The following is a 22969-nucleotide window of genomic DNA, read 5'->3' as shown; positions in this document are numbered from 1 at the left end:
ACATTTGCTGGAGTTTTGCCTAGCCTACATAAGCTGATGCGTGTTACTGTTATTTAGTTATTTTAGTGCTGCTAAGTATTTGTTTTAGTTAGTTAATTTGTTATATCTGCTGTTGCTGATGTTACGCTCTGACAACAATTCTATGCCAATTACAAGAAACAAAACATCAAATATTTCTTATTATTTTTTGTAATTGATGATGATGTTTGTTTGGTAAATGTATTATTTTTGTTATTATTCTTTTATTATTTTGAGTTAGCGTGTAACTCATTATGTTATTTCTTCGGCCGTTGTGTTCATGGCAGAAAAGCAACGCCTAATACATATACATATACATCAAAGTTAAGTACAATATTATGTACTTGAATATATTGAATATTTATAATGTTTTGTTTTTCTATATTAACTTGCTACACATTTATATATTGAAGCCGCAGTAAATCTTAAACAAATGTGCTCTGAAAAATTGTAATTTAATTTTTTCTTTTTTTTTTCTAATTGTGCAATTACAAACATTTAGGAGGTGCCAGATTATAAATATAGAATTTCTAATGTGTATATAATATATATTTTTTGAATCAGTGTAGCCAATGTTGTTTTTGAAAACTTTACACACTTAAAACATTCACTTTATTTAATATATATTTAATTATTGTCTGTCACAGCGTCGCGTTCGACACAACAACGTGTGCTAGCTTTTAAATATAAATAAATTATGGATGTTGATTAATTTTGGTAATCTATGCTTAAGCTCTTAAGAAACTAATCGCAAGAGATGTTGGTATCGCAATTGACGCATGTCTTCCAAAATGCTTGTTGTTGTTTGCTGAAATTGTCTTCTATTTCAAACAATGCGAAAAAATGTCTTCCAAACACTTTTTAGCATATACAATGTATATATATATTTATATATTTATAGAATATTTGTATGATATATTTATAGAAATATATGTTTATATTTATATATGTTATGCACATCGAGATATTTGCAATAAATACACCTATTTCATTAATGACTTCTCCTTCATCATCTGCATCTGCATCGAAAAACGTTGGAACGCTTTCCTCAATAAATGAGTCTCTGATTTGCAATCGCAACTCATTTTGTATAGACCAATATATGTATATATATGTGTATATATAATATATATGTATGTATAAATAAATATATATATATATATAAATATTTATTTATACATATATACATATATGTATATATTTGTTTATATGTCTATACATATATCTATATATATATATATATTGGATTCATATGGGTTGTTCAATAACCAACACTAAACTCTTGGTTAACATTTATAATTGTGACACGTAATTGATGCTGATATTGTTATATTTAGCCGAAATTATTATAATTATAAAGATGTAATCAACTTGTCCTTCTGCCTTTGTAAAATTGATATGCTGATTCCATTAATGAAATAAAATTTGTATTATAATAGAATTGCTTTCTTTTTCTTTTTTTTTATGTGTAAATAATTGGTTTACGACGATATGTTGTGTATTTTTGATATTAATTGGTTGTGATTTCTACGTCTTTTTCTGTTCTCTTCTTCTGCTGTCGCCCTCATGACGAACAACTAATCCTTAGGTTTGTATTTGTGCAGGCATCGGCATCTGAAGAGCTATATCGGAGTTATATAGACCCTGATACAGATATAGATACCGCGCCGCACTGGAAGCCCTTTTGTGATTTGTTGCTGTTTCTCTTCTACAATCTGAGAACTTTAATTTTGAAGTGTTTCTTTCTATTATTATCATTATTATTATTAATATTATTTAGCTTACTATGTTCCATAGTACATTAGTTTTGTTAATTGAAATTAATTACAAATTAATTGATTCGCATAGGGAATTGTTTTTCTTTGTTTTGTTTTTTGCTCGCGGCGGCCTTTTGCACCGCCCTTATAATTAGATTTATATAGATTTGCCTTTCGTTTTCACTTTTTTTACAATTCAACTAAGAACAACAGTGAAGGTATATATAGAGACAACACTAGCATAAACACAAACGAACGACACCAAATCAAAGTGTATATTTTTTAGTGTACAACGAAAATAACAACAGAAATATTATATAGTTTCATATATAATTGGTTGTGATTTATGTACCTTCAGCCGAGCCGCGTTAGCTCAGATGAAAAAACGGCGATAAATCACAGTTGCACAAAGACCCGCCATCGCCAGTTTTGCAGAGAGTCTTGCACACTTCGTCCCAGTCCGGGGTGCCGTCGTCTTCAGTGATGGCCTTGGGCAGCATAGCAGCTCGCCGGACACCACTGGCTGCTGCACCTGCACCGGAACCATGTGTAGTCACACTCTGCTCTGTCCTGGCTCCATCCAAAACATCCAGCAACTGGCAAGGACTGCAACCGTTGAGCACGCTTTGTCGTTGATGGCAAAAACTCCTGCACAGGCGAGTGCCATAAGCTTCAACATCCTCAACTGTAATGGATAGAAACAAGTTTGGTGGTGAATAAGGAATTAAAATGTAATTGTATTTCTACTTTGTATATAAATTTAAATTTAGAAAAGTTTAAGACTTTTTAGAATATTTTTATGTTATAATTATTACTAAATATATATATATATTTTTCATTACTTTTAGGTTATATGAAATAATGAGCAAATTTTTGTATTACTATATGTTATTACTTAATATATATTTAATTAATTCTTTTTAGTAATTTAAAATCATGAGCTAATAATAAAGTGATTCGATTCTAAAATATGCTAGTTATTCTCAAATAACTAAAGATTTAGATTATTTAAGATCGATCTGTGTATATAACTTTAGCTTTAGAAGTTCATCGGCCTATGATTTCAACTCTACTTCTACTATTCTGTTATTTTGCATATGAATAAATTAAATCGGCTGATGATCCTGATAAAGACAATATACAAATAATGTCTGTACATCTACCTCTGGAATTCCTGATATATTCATATCAATAAAGAAAACAATGATCTATATACCAATTATTAAAAACAAAAAAAAAATACAAGCAGTAGAATATAGTAAAATGTAAAGTTATATATATAATAAAGGATATCTGAGGTATGTTAAATTTTAATTTGATATTATATGTATCATTGATATTTACGTTTTATCTAAGTTAGATGTCCAAGTTATTTATTGAATTATTAAATTATTAAATTAAGCTAAATTTGCTGTTATTATACTTTTATAGTTGCTAAACGCAAGACTACAAATAAATTTTAATTTGTGTTTTAAGAACACATGTACAAAATCTTATCGTTGTGAAGCTCTTGATTTCACTTCTTGTCGTTTTCTGTTACTCGATTGGGATCTTTACAATTAAAATTAGATGTTCAATATAAAATAACTTTATACAAAAAATATTTATAATTTTGTTTACATTATGTAAAAAAGGAAACTATATTTAATTAATTTTGTATTCATAAAGATTAAAAAAAGATTGGTACAAATTAGAAAATATTTCAGTACGCTGTATTATTATTTAATATTTTATATTTTTAAAAGATAATAAATCGCACTGAAGTACTAAAGACAAATATTTTGCAAATACTTTTGCTTACCTGGTTGTGATCCCTGCAGTTGCGTGCCTTCAACCAAATCAAAATCGTTGCTCAGGATCGCGATCATCTTGACGCCAGACGTCGCGCATTGTGCCGCACATGGCGCAACGCCGAGGCCAGCTCTAAAAATTTCATTAAGAAACGTAAAAAAAAAAATTAAATGGTTAGCACTTGAAAATGAAATTGATATAGGCCAAGCAGTAAGTGTTGGGTTATTTTGCAAACAGCTATACCATAAAGGTATTTCGGCTATCTGGAATCGATCGACACTCAAAATGTCACTGCATATCACTAACAAAATTTCACATATTTCACTCGTCAGCAAACGTCGAGTTCTATTGAAATAGATTTCACTAATTTGTCACACAGTCTGACAGCTTTTCTGCTTTGCGAGGATGATTATCGAATGTGAAGAACACTGTGATGTATGATGTGAAGTAATGCAGATAAGATTTCACTTGCACTGAACTGTTTGAGGTCTGGACTGGCTTGGTCTGGCCTAGTCTGGCCCGCTCTGGTCTAGCTGTAGGCGCAATTCGAATGCCAACTCTCGACTTACCCGCAGAGCTCTTTACACACCAAACTCCAATCCTGAACTACGCTAACGGACGTCAGAGCTGGCGACGGCGACGGCTGTCCGAGAGCTTCTTCAAGGCTTTGCTGTGCTGCTTGCAGCGCTTTCGTAGCATCCCCCAAAGCCTGCAGCAGTTGTGGGTGTTGTGACGTCACGGCGTGAGACTGCGCACAGCACACGACAGCAGCGACCAATAGCAGTCGAAACATGCTGGGGACTCAGGCTGAAAAGAGACAGCGCGAGAGCGAGACACAACAAGCGTGAGCATCAAAGCATATAACGGGAAAATAGTCATGGCCGCGCTGCACGTCGTATACTTGATATAAACCCTATGCGTGCGTATGTGTGGCAGATGGAGGTGCAGCTGTTGGCTGTTGGCTGCTTGAGTCCTGGCCGCCTGCACAATGGAAGCAATTGCGCTCGAAATGCAATTATCGCGCGCCTGAAACTAGGCAACAGCGCGCCGTTGCATGGATTCCATTGTTGGCGCCTCATTGCAATTGAAATTTAATGCGCTTGATTTGCCCGATTCAAAGAATTTCCATCCACGCCTTTGTTATGCTATCGCCCAGGCCCAGATCTAGCTGCTGAAATATCCGGATTCTGGATGCCTAAATTATCGATTTTTTTTTTCCAACAGTATCACGTGAGCTGCAAACATTTGGCTGTAGTCCATGTTGCTGTTTGAAACTCCGCCTGGCACTCGCACAGGCCACATGCCCACAGTTCGAAGTTGCCAGTGCGAGCGGGCGCGTGAATATATAGAACAGACACCTCTGGGTTACACACATACACACACACACACACACACACACACACCAGCACACCCACACGAATTTGGAATTTACTCCTTTTTTCTTTTTTAATTAACTTTTGCAGTTTTTCTTTGAGTCTGCCGATTTTTTTGACATTGGGATTTAAACGATTTAAATATTTTGGCCTATCTGGGTTATAAAGCCTATCTGCGCTACGTGCAAACACAGCCAGGTAAATATTCGCATCAGTTATATAAGTCGTGTTTTTTTTCTTTTGTGTACGGGTCTGTTGCTGGGTAACTAGAACTTAGCGTGGTTTTTTGGATGTGCTAAACTGTGTATTTAATACGAACTGAACACAACTGAAAATCCACTTTAACTAATGTGGAAATGCATCAAGATACACATACAACTCCAAATACTTAATGTTCTTAGACCAGGTAACAAATTTTTCAAATTTATACCCACACGCAAAGTGGATAATAAGGATTACTTTTCTTCAAACATCACTATTCAAGATAGAAACATTACTTATCGAACATGTAGAACCACGGCAGATAAATGCCTTAGTTAGTCAATTGAAACCTAAAGTATCTGAATCTGAAGTATATGTATTGATAGAAAGAAAATGAAATTCATAATAGAAAGAGAAAAAAATCATTGACTTAACAAATTTTCGCTTTCTTTAAAGGTCAAGAGTAAGAGTAAGAAATAATCAACTGCTGATGTGTAAATTAAGTTTGATTTTATATGTATGTGTATATAATACATTTAAGCTTCCACATGTTTCTTTATTAAATTTAGCTAGTATTCCGTTTGATTCGTTCGTCTATTCCATTAAAAATTTAGTTGTATATTTTCTTTTGTACTCACTTCTCACTCAATGAACATTCAAAATGAAATTATTATTGCCGATTTATTCGTATTGAAATTTGTATTAATACAAAGTTCACTTGCTGTGCTCCGCGCGTTTCGAATCACAATTTATGTTTGGCATCCGTACGGAATACGCCCAACTTATAAAAGGCCGGGTCGGCTAACTAACTGAAATGGGGGACAACAACAATCCGAATATCAGACTCGTAGCAGCGAAAGCTAATTGTTATTAATAATTATAAACATATATACAATCGTTATCAGCAACATACAGGTGAAATCGTTGGGTGTGGCCTGGAATGTTCCGTGTGTCAATTTTCGGTACATTTTTGTGGAGTTGACACTTTGGATCCATTGCCTTTGATCAGAGATAGGCTGAGGCAGGAGTACTTAATTATTATTGGCAGCATTTGCCTTTCGAGTAGGCTTTTGCCTGATAAGGCCATTCGGACAGTCAGTTATTACAGTCGATAACAATTATTGGGAGAAAAATTAATAATAATAGGCGACGCAATACATCGAAATAAGTGCCTGGTGTTCACGGTTCATTTAGGTTTATAAAGCGAAAGTCATGGAAAACAAAATATAAACAAATTTATTGAGGCTTATCACAATTGGCAAAACATAAGGATCTGCATTGAAATGAAAGATAATAAAAATCATGATCAACTCGATTGACATTTATTGCTGTTTGATTGATGGGCAACTGTATTTTGCATTGCAGCCAGCTAGATCCTACGATACCTAGTGTGACTCCGTGACTGAGTCTTGTGTGACCATTAAGCAATCTTTTGATAAACTTTAAAAATATTAAAACTAATTCTAGGCTAAAATCATTTTCTTGGTGTGAAGTGCAGAATGTTATGGGGTAATCTCATAACTTACTTTAATTATTAGTGTGTTGGTCTCTTACACACATAGGCTTACTATATATACTATTAATTTAAATTTTGTGGTGTGTAAATTTAAAAACAACCAATAAAAACGGTAAATCTGATGTTTTTTAATTATTTTATTATTGTCAAGAATTAAATTTTTATTTTTAATATTTTCGAAAAAAATTGCATAATATTTCTTTGTTTTTTCCCCAAATAATAATGTTATCGCATATCCATATGTTATGTATGTAAATAAATAACTTAGCAGAAAAGGACTATGTAGTAGCCAAAACTCTTCAAACATTGTAAAATACCATTCACAATCACAATCACAATCATGTAGTTATAACAAAGAGTGAAATAAATTGAAATTGAAAATTGAAAAACGGTAAATCTGATGTTTTGTAATTATTTTATTATTGTTAATAATTAAATTTTTATTTTTAATATTTGTTATTAATGTAATGTAAAGTAATGTAAAATTATATATTTTTTTTATATTTTCGAAAAATTAATAGTTGCACAATATAATATTATATTAATATTTTATAAAATAATAATAATATATTTTAAATATAATATTTTTAATACCAAATATTTTGTTATCATTAAAGTGGCTATAAACCTATTGCATATATTACAAAAAAAAAAAAAAAAAAAAAAGAATTATAAAATAAATACCCCTAAGACGACTTAAACGGCAGGGCTTTGCCAAAACAATGGGTATACAATAAATATTATTATTATTATTTTTCTTTTTTTCTCAGTCCTCACAAATTGAGTGAGGTTTGGCTCTAATTTTATGTATATATATGTGTTGTTAAAGTACTATATGTGATTGTACAGTTTCTACACTTAATAAACCAAATTAAAAAAAAAAATAAAATAAAATAAAATAAAATAAATAAGTAAATGAAGACAACCCTTTCATTCCTTATTATTTATAAGTATATTATGTTACAGTCATTTCTTGAATTTCTTGCTGCTCCCTCATTGTGTATTTATTTAACATTTAAGATATTTTAAGAACAAAGAAAAGAAATGTGTAAGTACTCGAGTACAAGGCAAGGTAAGGCTTTTAAGAGCTTAACAAAGTTTTGTGGGACGAATGCTGTGATTGAAATGTCGCCTGCATGCTCGCAGATAAGAGAATTTAGTTTAGAAATGTTTTTTGTCGGCCTCTGTTTGCGTTGGCAACTTGGCTACTTGGTCAACAGTGCTGGCAGTTGCTTTGAGTCCTTTTACCTTGTATTCCAGATTGTGCTGTGTTGGCATGCTCGAGTGAATGCCAAGTAACATTCAGCGTTAGATAAGTTGCCCCCAGAAGTATGCTACGGAAAATCATTGAGATGCAAGTAATGCAATTGAACCGTGTGGGCGGGACCCCTGTCGGTTCCCTTGTGAAATTTGTTTGTATGTGTATGTGCGAAAATTCGTGTAGGTGTTGGTGTTTCCGTTTTGCAACTCTTGCTTTGACCTAAATTTCTGCGCGCCACGAAAAATCCATAACTACCCATAAGACAACACACATATGTGCTCAGATATAGCATACATATATGTACAATATAAGCCAATGTTTTTTTTTTCCTCAGATATAAAGCAATTCCATTAAAATAGCTGAAGGTTTTTTCATAGCTTTCATATATGTTTGCACAAATTGCGCCTTTCTTTCGGCCAAATGGCAATAAAAAACTTTGGCATTGTAAATGTCAAAAACAGTTGGAAAATTAGTTTGTTAATTAGCTTTTCATTCTGCCACATCACATGGCAAAAACAGACAAAATGCCCGGAGTGCAAAAAATAGAATTTATCACAAACAACAACAACACCAGGCACTTAAAATGTTGAAAAAAAAAGAAAGAAAATAGTCTGGGGGCCAGCTGAAAAAAGAGTTGGGGATAAATCCTTGTTCTGCGAGGCGTGCGCAGTGGCAACAGCTGCTTGGCTGCTCGTGTATGTATCTGTTGGATACGTAAAAAGGCGGCCGCCCATTTAAGTGGCTCCGCCCACAGAGTGTGCCAAGATGGACTCCGAGTGAATTGGTGACGTCATGGCCTGCCTGCGCAGTTTGGCGCCCAAAAACTGGCGAAAATATATCTGCATATATACGACGTGCCCATACATAGGAGCTGGTCAGGTCTTTGCTGTTGTGAAGGTTATGTAATACACAGCTCGATGTATGCTATATAAGTGTATTTGTGTGTGTGTGTGTGTATGTATGAGTGGTGTGTGGGTGTTTAGGTAGGCAGCCATTTTGTGCGTGGCATCGCAAGCTTCGTAGGCAACCCAGGCGGATGCTGCTGTTCATAGCTCCGCAGATCGTCAGCGAGTGTAGCTGCTTTTCGTAAGCATCCAAAACTCTCGAACGCAGCTCGTCACAGTTGGTCTTGTGGCTCCGTCCCGTTCGGTTCAGTTCAATCAAGTTCTCAGTTCCAAGTTTACGCGAGTGTTGTGCAGCCGAGTTTTGTAAGTTGTAGCTATAGCACAATTTAGTAGTTGCACCTGCCACCAATTCAATCGCATTCTAGGTCATCTCGATAGCTAGCTAGCTAGAACTAGCTTAGTCAAGCGCTCATTTTGCACTCGCTCGATCGCAAACGTCATTTGTTGTTTGTTATTGTTCTTGTTATTCCCCGCATCGCACATTTTCGCTCTTCACACGTAATTGCCAGTAAAGCAGCCAAAGTGAATTTCTTAAAGCAATACATCGACGATATCCGCAGGATAATCGGTAAGATATCCTATACTACACGCACACGACAACAAAAACATAAAGAAAAGAAAATAAAATGTTTTCTTCTTTTGTAAACACACTACTCACTCTTTATCCGAGTGTCTGTTACATAAGTTAAGGTCCAGGTTTAAGGTTTTCCACATTGATTACAGCTGTCGCCTTGTCTGTATCCTGTACATAGTCTCTACACACACACACACACACACACATAGATGCCCACGCAGGAAATAACGTTAACACTCACTGCGCAATAGCAGATGCTGCTCAGCATAATATTGTATATGCACATTCAGTCCAGACCCAGACCGAGTCCTAGTCCCAGTCTCCTATCAAATCTGCGTACATGCATTGCTGGCCTTATATACAAGTATGTATATGAGACTGTGCCACCCACACTCACTCGCCAATTTTGTCCTTCAGTTGTCCTTGCACACACGTACACACACATTTGCCTATGGCCATTTTCATTTCTGTTTATTTACTTAGCCATTGCATTTTCACGCTGTTTTTCATGGCGTTGGTTATGTAATTGGAGACATTTACATATTTATCACTCGGATATTGTGTAACACCTAGCTCCCTCTTGCCACTTTGCATACATATGTTTTCATCTCTATTCAGTGTTATATAATGTTACGAGCATTTGTTCATTAAACAGACAGCAGGCATTTGTATATAGATTTAACTTTAATGATCTCTCTATATTTTCTTCGATTTTGTTGCAGAGGAGAAAATGTCGCTCAATCCGAACGGGTATAAGCTCTCCGAAAGGACGGGCAAACTAACAGCATATGGTAAGTTTATCTATAATATAATGTATGTGCATATGTATATATAATATAATACTATATAATATTATAATACAATTGAGTTTTAAAAAAATTTTTTTTTGAATAATGAAATATATTAATTTATAATTAGTATGGTTGAATATTTCCATTATAAAACATTTCATACATTTATCAATATATTTCAATCAACATTATAACTAAGAGAAATAGATCGTAAAAAAAGCAAAAGTAGTTGCATTATTATTATTTTTTATTTCATATGGAACGCATTTGACTGATTCTATTTTCTCATAGATATAATATTTATTTATTTATTAATACTATTATTTTTTTCATTTAAGAGTACAGCATACATTATCCTTTTTTACTTAAACAAATAATTTTATACAATGGAAATTGATATGATTTTATATTCTCATAGATATAGTTTTTAAAATAATATTATGAACATAATGTTTCTTGGGAAAAATGTATAAAAGAGCAGAGACTTCACATTATTTTCTTCCTAACAATCAATAAAAAATCCCGCTTTTTTTATCGATTAAACACCTTATCGAAAGTCAGTTAGATAATAATATTTCCTACATATTTAGAGCTACATTGTGAGCATAAATTAATGTGTGTTTTATAGAGTTTCGATTTTTGTTATATTAATTATACTTGATATTTGGATTTGCAATACAATAATATACAATAGTATAGGAATATTGGTGATTGGATTGGTTGATTTAGCTTAGCTTTCCACATCCATATCAGATTTTAATATAGGTCAGATTCATAATACATTGGGATGAAAATTCCATTAAGTATGATCTATTGTAGAAATATTAGGTATGCCAGAAATCTGAATATAAATATCTGCTGTAAGATATTAGTCTTCTGTATTAATCAGTTCTCATAGTTGTGAGTCCACTGAGATCTATTTGCTCAAGGAATAGCAAATGAGAGGTGTTAAACTGACACGAGCAAACAAAACGAGCAAAAAAGACGACCGCAAGGCCGTACTTGAGTAACAAACAGACTCTCGGCAAACACATTGGTCTGCTGTCGAGGACACTCACTGCCAGTTACAGTCCTTGCCAGGGACCTTGATAAATTGCTGCGTCGCTTGACTTCAGTGATGCGTGAAACTGGCGAATGCCTTGTAACAGATTTTCCCAACAGCAGACAAACAGACAAACAGAGAAACAGTCATATAAACAGACAGAGAGTGAGAGAGAGAAAGAAAGAGAGCGAGCGACGCACCAAAAGTCAAAGGCATCCAACCACCACCAAGCTGGATGCAGGCCCAGAATAAGGCACAGAAAGGTGTCTGCAAGACGCGTGCCAAAAATTGAAAGCACAACAAACATAAACCGTTTAGTCACAGGATATTACGTGCGCTTACATGTGAGAGCGGGACGGGGCTAGCCAGCCAGACATACGCACGTACATACACTAACATACATGTATATGTGCGCAAGAAGAATCGGGATCTGGGGTTGCTGGGGTTCAGGCAGTGGGAGTCCTGGTCACGGCTGTGTCTGACATTAAGCGCACGCGGACAAGTTTTCGCTTATGTGGGCAGAGCACATTGAATTTTATTTAGCTTTGCCGTAAACTTGAGGAATTTCGAAATTGCTACAATTTGTCTGCTACGCTGGTGTCCTGGTGCTGCCAGGGTTGATCGGCGGCCTATTTGAATTGAAAATGGGCCGGCTTCATGAAATGCGCTTTTAATGGCAATTATGCGCAACGTTAACTTTCCAATTGAAGAAGACTCTGACTCGAGTCCCTTACTCCAACAACACCATTTTCATTATAAGCGCAGGCAATTAATAGCAAAAACCACAGTTAAGCATAGCCAAATGTCCACGGAGTTGGCCATCCCCAAAACTCAAACTTGGGCAGCATACGGCGGTAAGCCATAACACTTAAAACAAATAATTTTTATATGCAATATAATAACAAAAGAAAGGGAACAGCTTAAAAATATTTTGCATAAAATATATATGGCATTAGGCCTTTAATAAATAGATATAGAACAAGTAAGACTGCTCTAGTCGAGACTGCTCGACTAGGGCAGATCCTGAACCCTTCCAGCTGATATTTTAATAATTCTGCATCTCTTTTGCACACACATACAAAATCATACATACATACAAATGCATCCACACCCACGCATAACCACGAGTTCTGCTAACTGCGCAGTTAGCAGCGACTGCGCTTGGGCTGCGCTGCAGTGTGGGCAATAATATGAGAATATATTTTTTGAAAAATTTCTCTTGTAGTAGGACTATCTACCTGAAAGTTTCAGAGCGTGATCGTATGGTTTAAGTATCTAGTGAATTACGGGCGTGGTATTCAAAATCTGTAAATTACAATCTTTGTATTCATACTTTGTATATCTTTGTATATATACACAGTAAATCGGAAGTCTCGGGATCTAATAGTGTTCAGATTAGGCTGAAAAAACAAAATCAATTAATCGATTATTCTCGATAATAAGATATCGGATGAGCTATCAAAAAATATAACAAACTTGTACTGCGTATGGTATACACGAGTATGCATTCAAAATGTCAGCTCTCTAGCTCTCATAGCTTCTGAGATCGGGTTGCTCATTCGGACGGACAGACGGAGAGGGCTATATCAACTCAGCTCGTCGTCTTGAATATATATACTTTGTGGGGTCTGCGATGCTTCCTTCTGCCTGCTACATACTTTACACAAAACCATTATACCCTGATTTCCCATTTTCATAGGTTCAGGGTATAATAATCTTCTGAGATCGACGATATGTGTGATCATATTAATTCGGCAAAAAATATGTTTCCCACTTTTATTCACGAGTCCAGTATTTAAATTTGGTGACACTCTATCTTTAATACATATATTGAAACCTATTATAGACCAGCTCGGTACAGTTAGAATATACAAAGTCGAAAATAGAGATTCGACTGCTTGTTTGTTATTTCGTGTCAGATGTCAACAGCAGGAAAAGACTTAATTAACAATGTATACTTTGTATATAAAATAAGAAATAAATCGCACCTCATACGAAATAATCCAGGGAGTTAGCATACTCTATTTCAATATATGTATAAGGTATATAATGTTTATATTTTATAGCGAATAGGTGCAAATTTTACACAGAGTTTCAATATTCAATAATATTTAATTTGATTTAAAATGCAAGTCAGAAGTTATAAACTCTTATATTATATTCTGCACAAGTATTAGATGTAAATGTGAAATCTGTTTTTTATGGCTCAGCCGTTTCAATTTCAAATAAAGCCCGCCCACAAATCATCATCAAAATAATAATCATATATCATAACAAGCGCGGCGGCTAGATAAGGCAAAAAGCCATTTTCGCTGTCAGTAGCAGCGCACGCGCCACCTTTTTTTATGCCTAACGATAAGAGATGAAGATAGAAGCTGGAGAGAGATAGGGGGATATATCGAAGGCTGAGGCTGTGCTTTAATTCCACTGACAATACGTATTCTTGCATCTTTTTATCCAGATCTCTTGCCCACGACAGTCACCGCTGGAGCAGAGACTCGTGAATTTCTGTTGAAAGTAATCGATGTGCTCTTAGACTTTGTCAAGGCAACCAATGATCGAAATGAGAAGGTGCTGGACTTTCATCATCCGGAAGATATGAAGCGTCTGCTCGACTTGGACGTGCCGGATCGGGCGCTGCCGCTGCAGCAGCTGATTGAGGACTGCGCCACGACGCTCAAGTATCAGGTGAAGACAGGTAAGTGGCATGGCGATAGGCATAGATGGAACTGAGTCGGACCTTCCCAGGGGTAGCTTATCATATGTTTACACAGTCAGCCACTCGGCGTTAATCAAATTTGTCTCTGCATAAATTTGCATGCGCCGCAAACACCAAGCATATGCTCCGCAGGGCGCGTGCCCGAACAACTTGCGGTCGCATTAGGGCACAAAGTGTGCAGCCTTGTAGATAAGCACATTAGCTTCGAGGACATCGCAACAGACAATGCCATTTTATGGCCCATTGAGCTGTGCTCGTCCCAGTTGTTTACACCTTTCAAAAACACTCGTCCGACCCCATTCAAAGTGGACTTAAATCTGAAAAACTGACTTGCCATCAATCATAAATCAGCCAAAAGGGTTCTAAATGCGGCTTTAGCAGCCAAAAGTCATTCGCACGTTTCGCTTTATGTTGGTTTTTATATACGATGCCCATTGAAATTGAAAAAAAGAAGGTATATTGATTTAGTTTGAAAAGTTATTTGATTGAGGTCGCAGGATTATGAACTAAAAATGTTTACTCTGACCTAGCCATATTAGTTTAATCCGTCAAAGCTTGTCCATTTCATATACTAGATTAGAGTTCTATTGGTGGAAGTTTTAATTTAGATTAGAGATTAGAAATTTTAATTTTTAGACTTTGGAGTTTAATATATTAAATTTATAAATTTATTATATTGAATATCATATGAGGGAAATATATAACAAATCTCTGAGATTTATATAGGTATGGATTTATTCGAAAATACAATCATATTTTCAATAGTAAAATAGAAACTATAAACCTAGCGTTTGCTACAGGGTATATACTAGTCCGGCATTCTCAAAAGCTTATTTCTCTAGTTTTTCATTGAATGTGAATACTCGCCTGATTTCATTGAAAATTAATGCAAGGGGCGGACAACGGCGGGCGCGCACGTGACCGCAATTCTGTTTGGAGTATCGATAATAAGCACCGCCCAGCCCCGGATGCTGCGGCCTTGTCTAGGAAACTGCGCTAGCTTCCGTCCACCCCGCCCAGTGGTAAAAGAAGGAAATTACACCGGCTTGTTGGAACAGGAAGAGAAGCTGTCTCGGCTTTTGGCTTCTACTGTTCTCAAAATTGAATTAAAACTAGACTGAAATAACAATGTAATCAGGCAGAAGCTGCATAAACAAAGTTTTGATTAGATTTGAAGCAGGGAATTACGAATAGAATGTGGTAAAATATTGGCATAATATAGACATAGTTAGCAAAAAAAAAAAAAAAAAAAAAATTGCCACACATTTTGTCTCTTCAATAGGGTAGATAAAACAAATAATAAATATTGAAGGTTTTAAAATAATTACCATCAAATATTTTCCATATTGAATTAGAATTATCTTTTATATTATTATTATCATATTAAAAATAGAAATACAGAGTGAATGTGTTAAAATTTCACATATTCTCGCATTTTTCATTGACGGAATTTCCCTTCTGGCTAAACTAGCATGATATAAATCCCATTTATGATCCATAATCTCACATAATGCACACCCCACCACAGGGGAAACATGATATGCCAGGCACGAGAGCCTTCTGTCGAGAGGCTTTCTGTCTGTCTCTCGCATGTGGACGACTCTATATAAAGGGGAGCTTTAATCAAAATCCGTTGTTATTTTCTGACTCGCTGCATTCCTGATCCTTTGATGCGAATGAATGACTGACTGCCTGACGCTCTGCAAGGCAGTCCTAAGCTCGTGTCTAGGTCGAGGGTGATTCAAGTCCTGTGACTCGAAGAGTCCTCGTTCCTGCCAGCAACTGAGGCCACATTCGCAAATTGAAATGTTTGGATGCCGACGCTTTTATACACTGTCTGTGTATAAGTGTGTGCGTGTTTGTGTGTGTGTGGGAGAGTCTGGGCGGATGGATTTAGCCTTGTGGCGAATGGGATTTTAATCACACGACTTATGGCACTCAAGATGTGAACTGACAGACGCCCAGAGCGACGCACACGAAGGGTTCGCAGGACATTTAGCGAGGGGACTTTCGACAGCTTCCTGATGCTCCTGCTGCTCCTGCTGTTTGTACTGAAAGCATTTTGTGATTTTTCGTGGGATTTCAGTGGAGTCGCAGCAAGTCGCAATTAGCTGCAATAAATGAACAATTTAAGACACACCCACACACACGCACACAGACGTAAATTCCCTGTTTGACTAACAATGGACAAGCCTAGCGCTTTAAGATCTGGGCTCCATTGATTTTTCTGACCCCGAACAGACCGTCAACAATGTTTGTCGGCCTCGTCTGCCCTTGAACGCATGCACATCCGGCCTTGTATTGAACGCCAGTCAGCCGTGTTTGGTGCTCGGGTCGCCAGCCGGCTGTTGCTTTGTTTCAGCCGAAACATTTTTAATAAAACAAAAAATTGTAGCATGAAAGATGGCAACACAGCTGCCAGGCACATCTGCTGTCAGCTTAACCAGATCCAGTTGACAGACAGCCATGGCGAAATACGAAAAACAAAATACGAAAGGCGGTAGATTGCTGATGGAAGGCGGAATACGGAAGACGGAAGGCATTTTCAGCTACATTAAACAAGCAACTCAAATTTCTGCTCCACAGGCCATCCCCACTTCTTCAATCAGCTGTCGAACGGCTTGGATCTGATCTCCATGGCTGGCGAATGGTTGACCGCCACTGCCAATACGAACATGTTCACATACGAGATAGCCCCGGTGTTCATACTCATGGAGAACGTGGTGCTCACCAAAATGCGTGAGATCATCGGCTGGTCCGGCGGAGACTCGATTCTGGCGCCCGGCGGCTCCATTTCCAATTTGTATGCCTTCTTGGCCGCTCGCCACAAGATGTTCCCCAACTACAAGGAGCACGGCTCGGCTGGCTTGCCCGGCACCTTGGTCATGTTCACATCGGACCAATGCCATTACTCGATCAAGTCTTGCGCTGCTGTCTGCGGCCTCGGCACCGACCACTGCATCGTGGTGCCATCCGATGAGCACGGCAGGATGATCACTTCCGAGCTGGAGCGCCTAATACTGGAGCGCAAGGCCAAGGGCGACATTCCGTTCTTTGTCAACGCCACGGCTGGCACAACTGTGCTGGGTGCATTCGATGATATCAATACCATTGCCGATATCTGCCAGAAGTACAACTGCTGGATGCACGTCGATGTGAGTAGCCATTGAATCTCGTAGAGGGCTGCTAATGGAGCCTACATATATCTATTCCATATATCTTTTCCCCAGGCTGCTTGGGGCGGTGGGTTGTTGATGTCGCGCAAGCATCGTCATCCCAGATTCACAGGAGTCGAGCGGTAAGTTCATTAATAAAACTGATTTCATCTTCAACACTCACATTGGGAACTACAAAATATTAAAGGCAAAGATGAAGACGATTTAAAAGCAAAATAAGCAAAATAATATAATTATGATAAATTAATATATATATATATATATATATATATATATATATATATATATATATATATATATATATATATTTTAATTACAAATATGTTTATTTTTAATATATTTAAATAGCAATATCATCTTTGCAAAGTTTATTTATTTATTAAAAAAAAATTATAATATTAATAATCAATTTTTCTGGGATATTGAGAGAGATATTACAAGTATTCAGTTTTAATCATTTTATTTAATTTTCTATTTATTTTGTTTATTTGTTTGTTATGTTATAATATATTATTGTGTTGATAACAAAAATTGGAGACAAATGTAAATAATTAATCAATTTAAAAATAAAATAAAAAACTAATCAATTTTTCTGGGATATTAAGAGAGATATTAAAGAATATTCAGTTTCAGTTCAAAAATATCCTCTAGACCTTAACTCTAACATTCTTCAATTAAAGCCCATATATAATATTTACTTTTATAAAGCTGTTTCTCGAGCAAATTCAAATGTACTTTAAAGCACATCAAGCTAAAGCCAAGTCTGCTGCATTGTCTTTATGAAGTCTTTATGTGCCTGACAATAAGTTGACTGATTTATCATCTGCCCTCATATTCGTGCAGTCAAAACAAGAATTGAAATCTCTTGTTGTGCAAATTTAAATCTAAATGCTCCCAAATGGCCCGCATCGTTCAAAGTCCAAAGTGCTTACAGGGCGAGCCTTCAGCGACATGTGGTAAAAATCTCAATTTGCCATTTAGTGCTTCCATCAGGTGTTCAGAGCTTAACGGGATTACAAGGCCCAAAGCCGAGTGCATTTTCGTCTGCGTCAAAGACAAACAAATGAACAAAGTGGATATTCAACCCGCGCGTCCTTGCAACACTCACTCAATTGCCACCCTTCCGCCTGGCCGTGATGCAGGATGAATGGGTGTATAGGTGGTTGGGTGGTTGGGTGGCTGGGTGGTGGGCATTACTTACACAACAATTACGCCAAACAATAACCGGAGGGCAGATGAGGCGGCTGCTTCCCTTAGATGGCTGAGCAAGGAATTTTTAATTTTAAAGTTAAAATCGGAGTCCGTAAGTGCACTTTACGTAACTCCCGCCCCTAGCAGCCGGAAGTGCCAGAGAGCTTAGGCAAATGCCACCGCCGTTGCAGCTGTCGTATTGACAGTTTTGCGGTCAAGGGAGAAGTGTCCCATAAACACTTTCAAATTGATGGGCCCCATCCATCAAGTGGGCATTCAAGTTCAATTCATTTGGCGCCCAAATCCTGGTTGGCATGCAAATTGCGGGCCCTAATTGAACGGCTCTCTATAAATTAATCATTAAATGCGCGTGCAGCTGACATCTTGTGGGCATTGGCAGCTAAGCCCGAGTTGATTAATGGCATTCGGTTCCAGCTGCTAGGAGATGCTCTTAAATCGGCTTAGCTTGCGGGAAATGGCTAAAACAATGCAAACTTTTCGCCACAGCTTGGCGCTGCACAAGACACAAGAACAGTGTCATTGATAAAACTTGTGGCATGCGCCACATGCCGCCACTCAAGCTGAAGCACGCTCACAGTGGCACTCCATAAGCATCATGTTTATAGACACCCACCCACACGGAGCTGTAAATAGCTGCCCTTGGGGGATGTTTAGTGGCGTCTGTCGACCCTCAGGCTTTGGGGTTGCGCTCGCTTTGAATTCAATTAAAGCTCTGCGGCTTCAAATTGCCACAATTTATGGCACTTGCCAGCAAGGAAGCTTCTGTCCTTGTCGCCGTCCTTGTCCCGGCGGGGTGGCTGCGCGCGAGGGTTGGCACTGGATTCGCACAGACCGCATAGCGTGGGAGCTTAGTGTTAATTGTTTGTAATTTGTAATTGAATGTCATTTAATATATATTGTTGCTCGACCTGATTTGACTTTTGCAGCGCGGATTCTGTCACCTGGAATCCACACAAGCTCATGGGAGCCCTGCTCCAGTGCTCGACTATTCATTTCAAGGAAGATGTAAGTACTGAAACTGTTTTTGAATTTATGCATCAGCGAAATTTGTGTTAGTAATATTAAACGATAAACAGAAACAAAATCATGAGAAAAGATATATATTCTCTAAGTAAAAACAGGTTCGCTACTACTATCATAAAATAGTAAGAAAATTTCAGAAAGTTTAACTGATTTTCGGACCGATTACTCGTAGGAATGAAATATTTATTTTGGACATATTGTCAATTATGACAAATAAGCTAATTTCCTAATTTTTTATGGAATTCCAATAAAAATGGTTCTTTTGGCAAAGTTGGAACGGGAAATGGGAAAAGGAATGCTCTCCTTAAAAAGAAATTACTTTAAAATATTAATAATAGAATACACCGAGATTGAGAAGGGTTTAACATGGAACACTGCAACTCACTCTCACCTCGCTCGCTATTCTCATCCAGTATAAAATTGTATAATATTTCATATCAATTTTTTATCCAGCTCACAACAGTCTATAGTTGAAATTAAACTTAAAAATTAAAAACATACATTACAAAATTTTATCAATACTTATGCCACTTTACAAGCTTTTATTCGCGAGTTTCGAGATTCAGAGCAGTATTGTATGTCAGCTTTGCATTTTGTCTGATATATAATAATATTGATCATAGGTAAGTCACTTAGAAGATGTTACTAGAAGATGGTACTAGCCTTTCGTCAACTCTTGTCTGACCTTGATGATAAAAAATAACTAATATTATAAGCAAATTTTACTAAATTAAGGTCAAGACTTGAAACAAGAGCGTTGCTTATAAGTGTGGCAGAATTATCGTACCGAGTTCTATTAAACAGACTCTTCGAACTACAAACTGTTACACAAATGTTACTTGGACTTTCAGACTTGACTTTGAAGATTTACTTTCTTGATAATAACAAAAACTAAAGCTTAAAATTCATTTTCAATATTTCTTCGATTGACATGAATAACTGCTGTCCCTCCTTTTTCACTCATACATATTTCAAGTTTGCATATCCTTCGTTTTGCGTAAGCATTCTTCTGCATATCACAATGTTTGTTGTTTGCCCAAGGAATTCCAATTGTGTTGCGAACAATTCCTTGTTATTTTTCATGCCAAACAACAGACCGACAGTCAGTCAACCAGACAGTCAGACATGGACGGAGGCTGTCGCAGCCTGAAAATTACAATGAACAAGCAAATGTTTGACAACCCTGCTGCCGCTGCTGCTTCTGCTGCTGCTGCTGCTGCTGCTCTTGCTGCTGCTGCTCTTGCTCCTGTTTAGTTTGGCTAGAGCCACCCCTCGATTGGGTTTCCTTTTTTATATTCCGTGCAATATGTTGGCATCGGTCACAGTTGCGTCTTTTGGCAGGCGGAATTTTAATTAAAATTTGAACTTGACTTATGAGCAAAAAAATAAGAGAGGAGGCGGAAAGACGATAACGAAAATCCATGTGTTTGCAGGGCCTGCTCATCAGCTGCAACCAAATGTCCGCCGAGTATCTGTTCATGACCGACAAGCAGTACGACATAAGCTACGACACTGGCGACAAGGTGATCCAGTGTGGACGCCACAACGATATTTTCAAGCTTTGGCTGCAGTGGCGCGCCAAGGGCACCGAGGGATTCGAGCAGCAGCAGGATCGCTTGATGGAACTGGTTCAGTATCAGCTGAAGCGCATTAGGCAGCAGTCCGATCGTTTCCACTTGATTATGGAGCCCGAGTGCGTTAATGTCTCGTTCTGGTATGTGCCCAAGCGTTTGCGAGGTGTGCCTCATGACAGCAAGAAGGAAGTGGAGCTGGGCAAGGTAAGATGTCCATCTGTCTACCTAATTACTATAAACTACTTACCCACCTCTTTATCTGCTGGCTTTGCAGATCTGCCCCATTATCAAGGGACGTATGATGCAGAAGGGCACACTTATGGTTGGCTACCAGCCAGACGATCGACGACCAAACTTCTTCCGGTCGATCATCTCATCGGCTGCTGTGACCGAGCAGGACGTGGACTTCATGCTTGATGAGATACACCGATTGGGCGATGACTTGTAAGCGATTCTAGCTGAGAACCTATATTGTCTCCAAAAGATAAATCTAGCTACTGTTGTGTAGTCGATGCAACCAAGAAGTATCTTTAAGGTAAAAAGCATATCATAAGAACGCGAAGAGAACAACGCTCAACTAATCAAAGTTATATGTTACTGTACATTGAATTATAAAGTGTTGCCGAATCTTATGTTTCTTTCGCTTTTTAGTTATTGAATTTTAAGACCCAACACAGTGTTGGAAAACTATTAAATATGTACTCATAATATAATCAAAATGTTGCCAATTTTAATGTTATTTTATGTTTCACGTTCACGATGAAATTTCAAGAGTTTATTGCGACTGTTGCAGATAAGAATTATATCAAGTTATTATATCGTAAAGAACTTTAAAAAATATCTCTGTGTACATTTATAATGCAATCCAAACACTACACAAAACCACCCGCCACACCCGCCACACTCACCACCAAACCAGAAACAAACAAATCAATTAAAAAATCAAAGTTGGAACATTTGAAAGCAAATTATAAGCGAAACAAAATAAAACTTAAGAGCCTAAATATTGTAAAACGATATGATATCTTAACATATCATTAAAGAAAAAAAAAAACAAATCAGTCAATGCTAAAAGTATGTTGAATTCTAATTAACTCGTTTGCAATTCTCAAATTATATAGTTTTGTTGCAGCTATATAAAAAGTATATCTAGAGTTGATCTATGGCAAAGTTTATGCTCCAGGCAATTGTATGTACCTTTACACCATATATCAAAGAGACCTGTGCTTGTTAAATTTTACATTCTGAAAACAGTTCACACACGAAAGCTACAAGATCAATTGGGGGAAGCTGAATGGGCTTCAAGCACTACGTAAGTTTGTAAGAATGGGATCTTAAGCCCAAATTAGTCCAAGTATCGAACTGTGCTATATACATAAATACGTATAAACGAATAATTTAGTTGAATCTTAGTTATTGATCGTGCTTATCATCGTATACAAACGTCTGATATATATATATTGGAGATATATTCGGTGTCAATTAAATGCAATTAAATAAACTGTTAAGAAAAGGTGTTGGAACATTATATATGAATTTGAATGAATATGAATTTTTAAAAACTTAGGTTCGACTTTGTTAAATTTGGTTAGAAATGAGTTCCGAGAAAAATCAAAATGAAAACACACGTACATAATCTTTACCCGTATAAATATATTCACAATTATATATAAAATATACATTTATGTAATTGTAGTTTAATGTGCTGTTAACTAAGTTGAATTGAAGTCAAATTACATACATACATATATATTATGTGTATACCAGATGAATTAAAAATTAAATAGAAAATCCAAAGTCAAATCATATAATTTGTATTTCGTGTATAAATTGATGTATATGTATTTGAGAACTACAACAAAGACAACAATTATTCCAGCATCTTAAATATTATATATACATAAATTATAAATAACTGAGTAAATAAAAAACAAAAGTAACGAAAGAGCAAGAAAGAGAGTTTATAATTGCCTCTCTGCACGCGCCGCCGATTTGAGGGGCTTGTTCTGCTAAGAGCTGATGATAACCGGCCCAAC

At 36.7% G+C, this 22969-nt stretch overlaps 2 protein-coding genes across 3 annotated transcripts; one reads left to right on the top strand and one right to left on the bottom strand.

The window, feature by feature from the left end:
- Positions 1-2036: 2036 nt before the first annotated feature.
- LOC6583486 lies at positions 2037-5840 on the bottom strand. Its single transcript, XM_002009118.4, has 4 exons — positions 5779-5840; positions 4136-4373; positions 3577-3698; positions 2037-2460 (listed from the first exon to the last, which is right to left on the bottom strand). The coding sequence occupies exons 2-4, from the start codon at positions 4357-4359 to the stop codon at positions 2144-2146; spliced, it is 663 nt and encodes a 220-aa protein (XP_002009154.1). The 5' UTR covers positions 4360-4373; positions 5779-5840; the 3' UTR covers positions 2037-2143.
- A 3124-nt stretch (positions 5841-8964) lies between these two features.
- Positions 8965-22736, top strand: LOC6583485 (glutamate decarboxylase). Of its 2 annotated transcripts, XM_044009530.1 has the most exons (9): positions 8965-9125; positions 9188-9390; positions 10119-10187; positions 13691-13927; positions 16535-17103; positions 17179-17246; positions 19263-19341; positions 20793-21137; positions 21208-22736. In XM_044009530.1, the coding sequence occupies exons 3-9, from the start codon at positions 10127-10129 to the stop codon at positions 21379-21381; spliced, it is 1533 nt and encodes a 510-aa protein (XP_043865465.1). In that variant the 5' UTR covers positions 8965-9125; positions 9188-9390; positions 10119-10126; the 3' UTR covers positions 21382-22736. The 2 variants fall into 2 exon arrangements, with proteins under 2 accessions (XP_043865465.1, XP_002009153.1); XM_002009117.4 differs by lacking the exon at positions 9188-9390.
- The last annotated feature ends 233 nt before the right edge of the window (positions 22737-22969 follow it).

The sequence above is a fragment of the Drosophila mojavensis genome, unplaced genomic scaffold (assembly GCF_018153725.1).
Source record: "Drosophila mojavensis isolate 15081-1352.22 unplaced genomic scaffold, ASM1815372v1 contig_74, whole genome shotgun sequence".
NCBI classification, from domain to species: Eukaryota; Metazoa; Arthropoda; class Insecta; order Diptera; family Drosophilidae; genus Drosophila; species Drosophila mojavensis.
The sequence above is the reverse complement of the archived record's forward strand: the minus strand, read 5'-3'. Positions and strand labels throughout refer to the sequence as shown.

Excerpts from the sequence above, each read along its gene's own strand:
- LOC6583485 (XM_002009117.4), top strand. The coding sequence starts at position 10,127 with ATGTCGCTCAATCCGAACGGGTATAAGCTCTCCGAAAGGACGGGCAAA. Across the intron at positions 10,188-13,690 it reads GGGCAAACTAACAGCATATG|ATCTCTTGCCCACGACAGTC; the intron begins GTAAGTTTATCT and ends CTTTTTATCCAG. Across the intron at positions 13,928-16,534 it reads CAAGTATCAGGTGAAGACAG|GCCATCCCCACTTCTTCAAT; the intron begins GTAAGTGGCATG and ends TCTGCTCCACAG.
- LOC6583486 (XM_002009118.4), bottom strand. The coding sequence starts at position 4,359 with ATGTTTCGACTGCTATTGGTCGCTGCTGTCGTGTGCTGTGCGCAGTCT. Across the intron at positions 3,699-4,135 it reads GTGTGTAAAGAGCTCTGCGG|AGCTGGCCTCGGCGTTGCGC; the intron begins GTAAGTCGAGAG and ends TGAAATTTTTAG. Across the intron at positions 2,461-3,576 it reads ACTGCAGGGATCACAACCAG|TTGAGGATGTTGAAGCTTAT; the intron begins GTAAGCAAAAGT and ends TATCCATTACAG.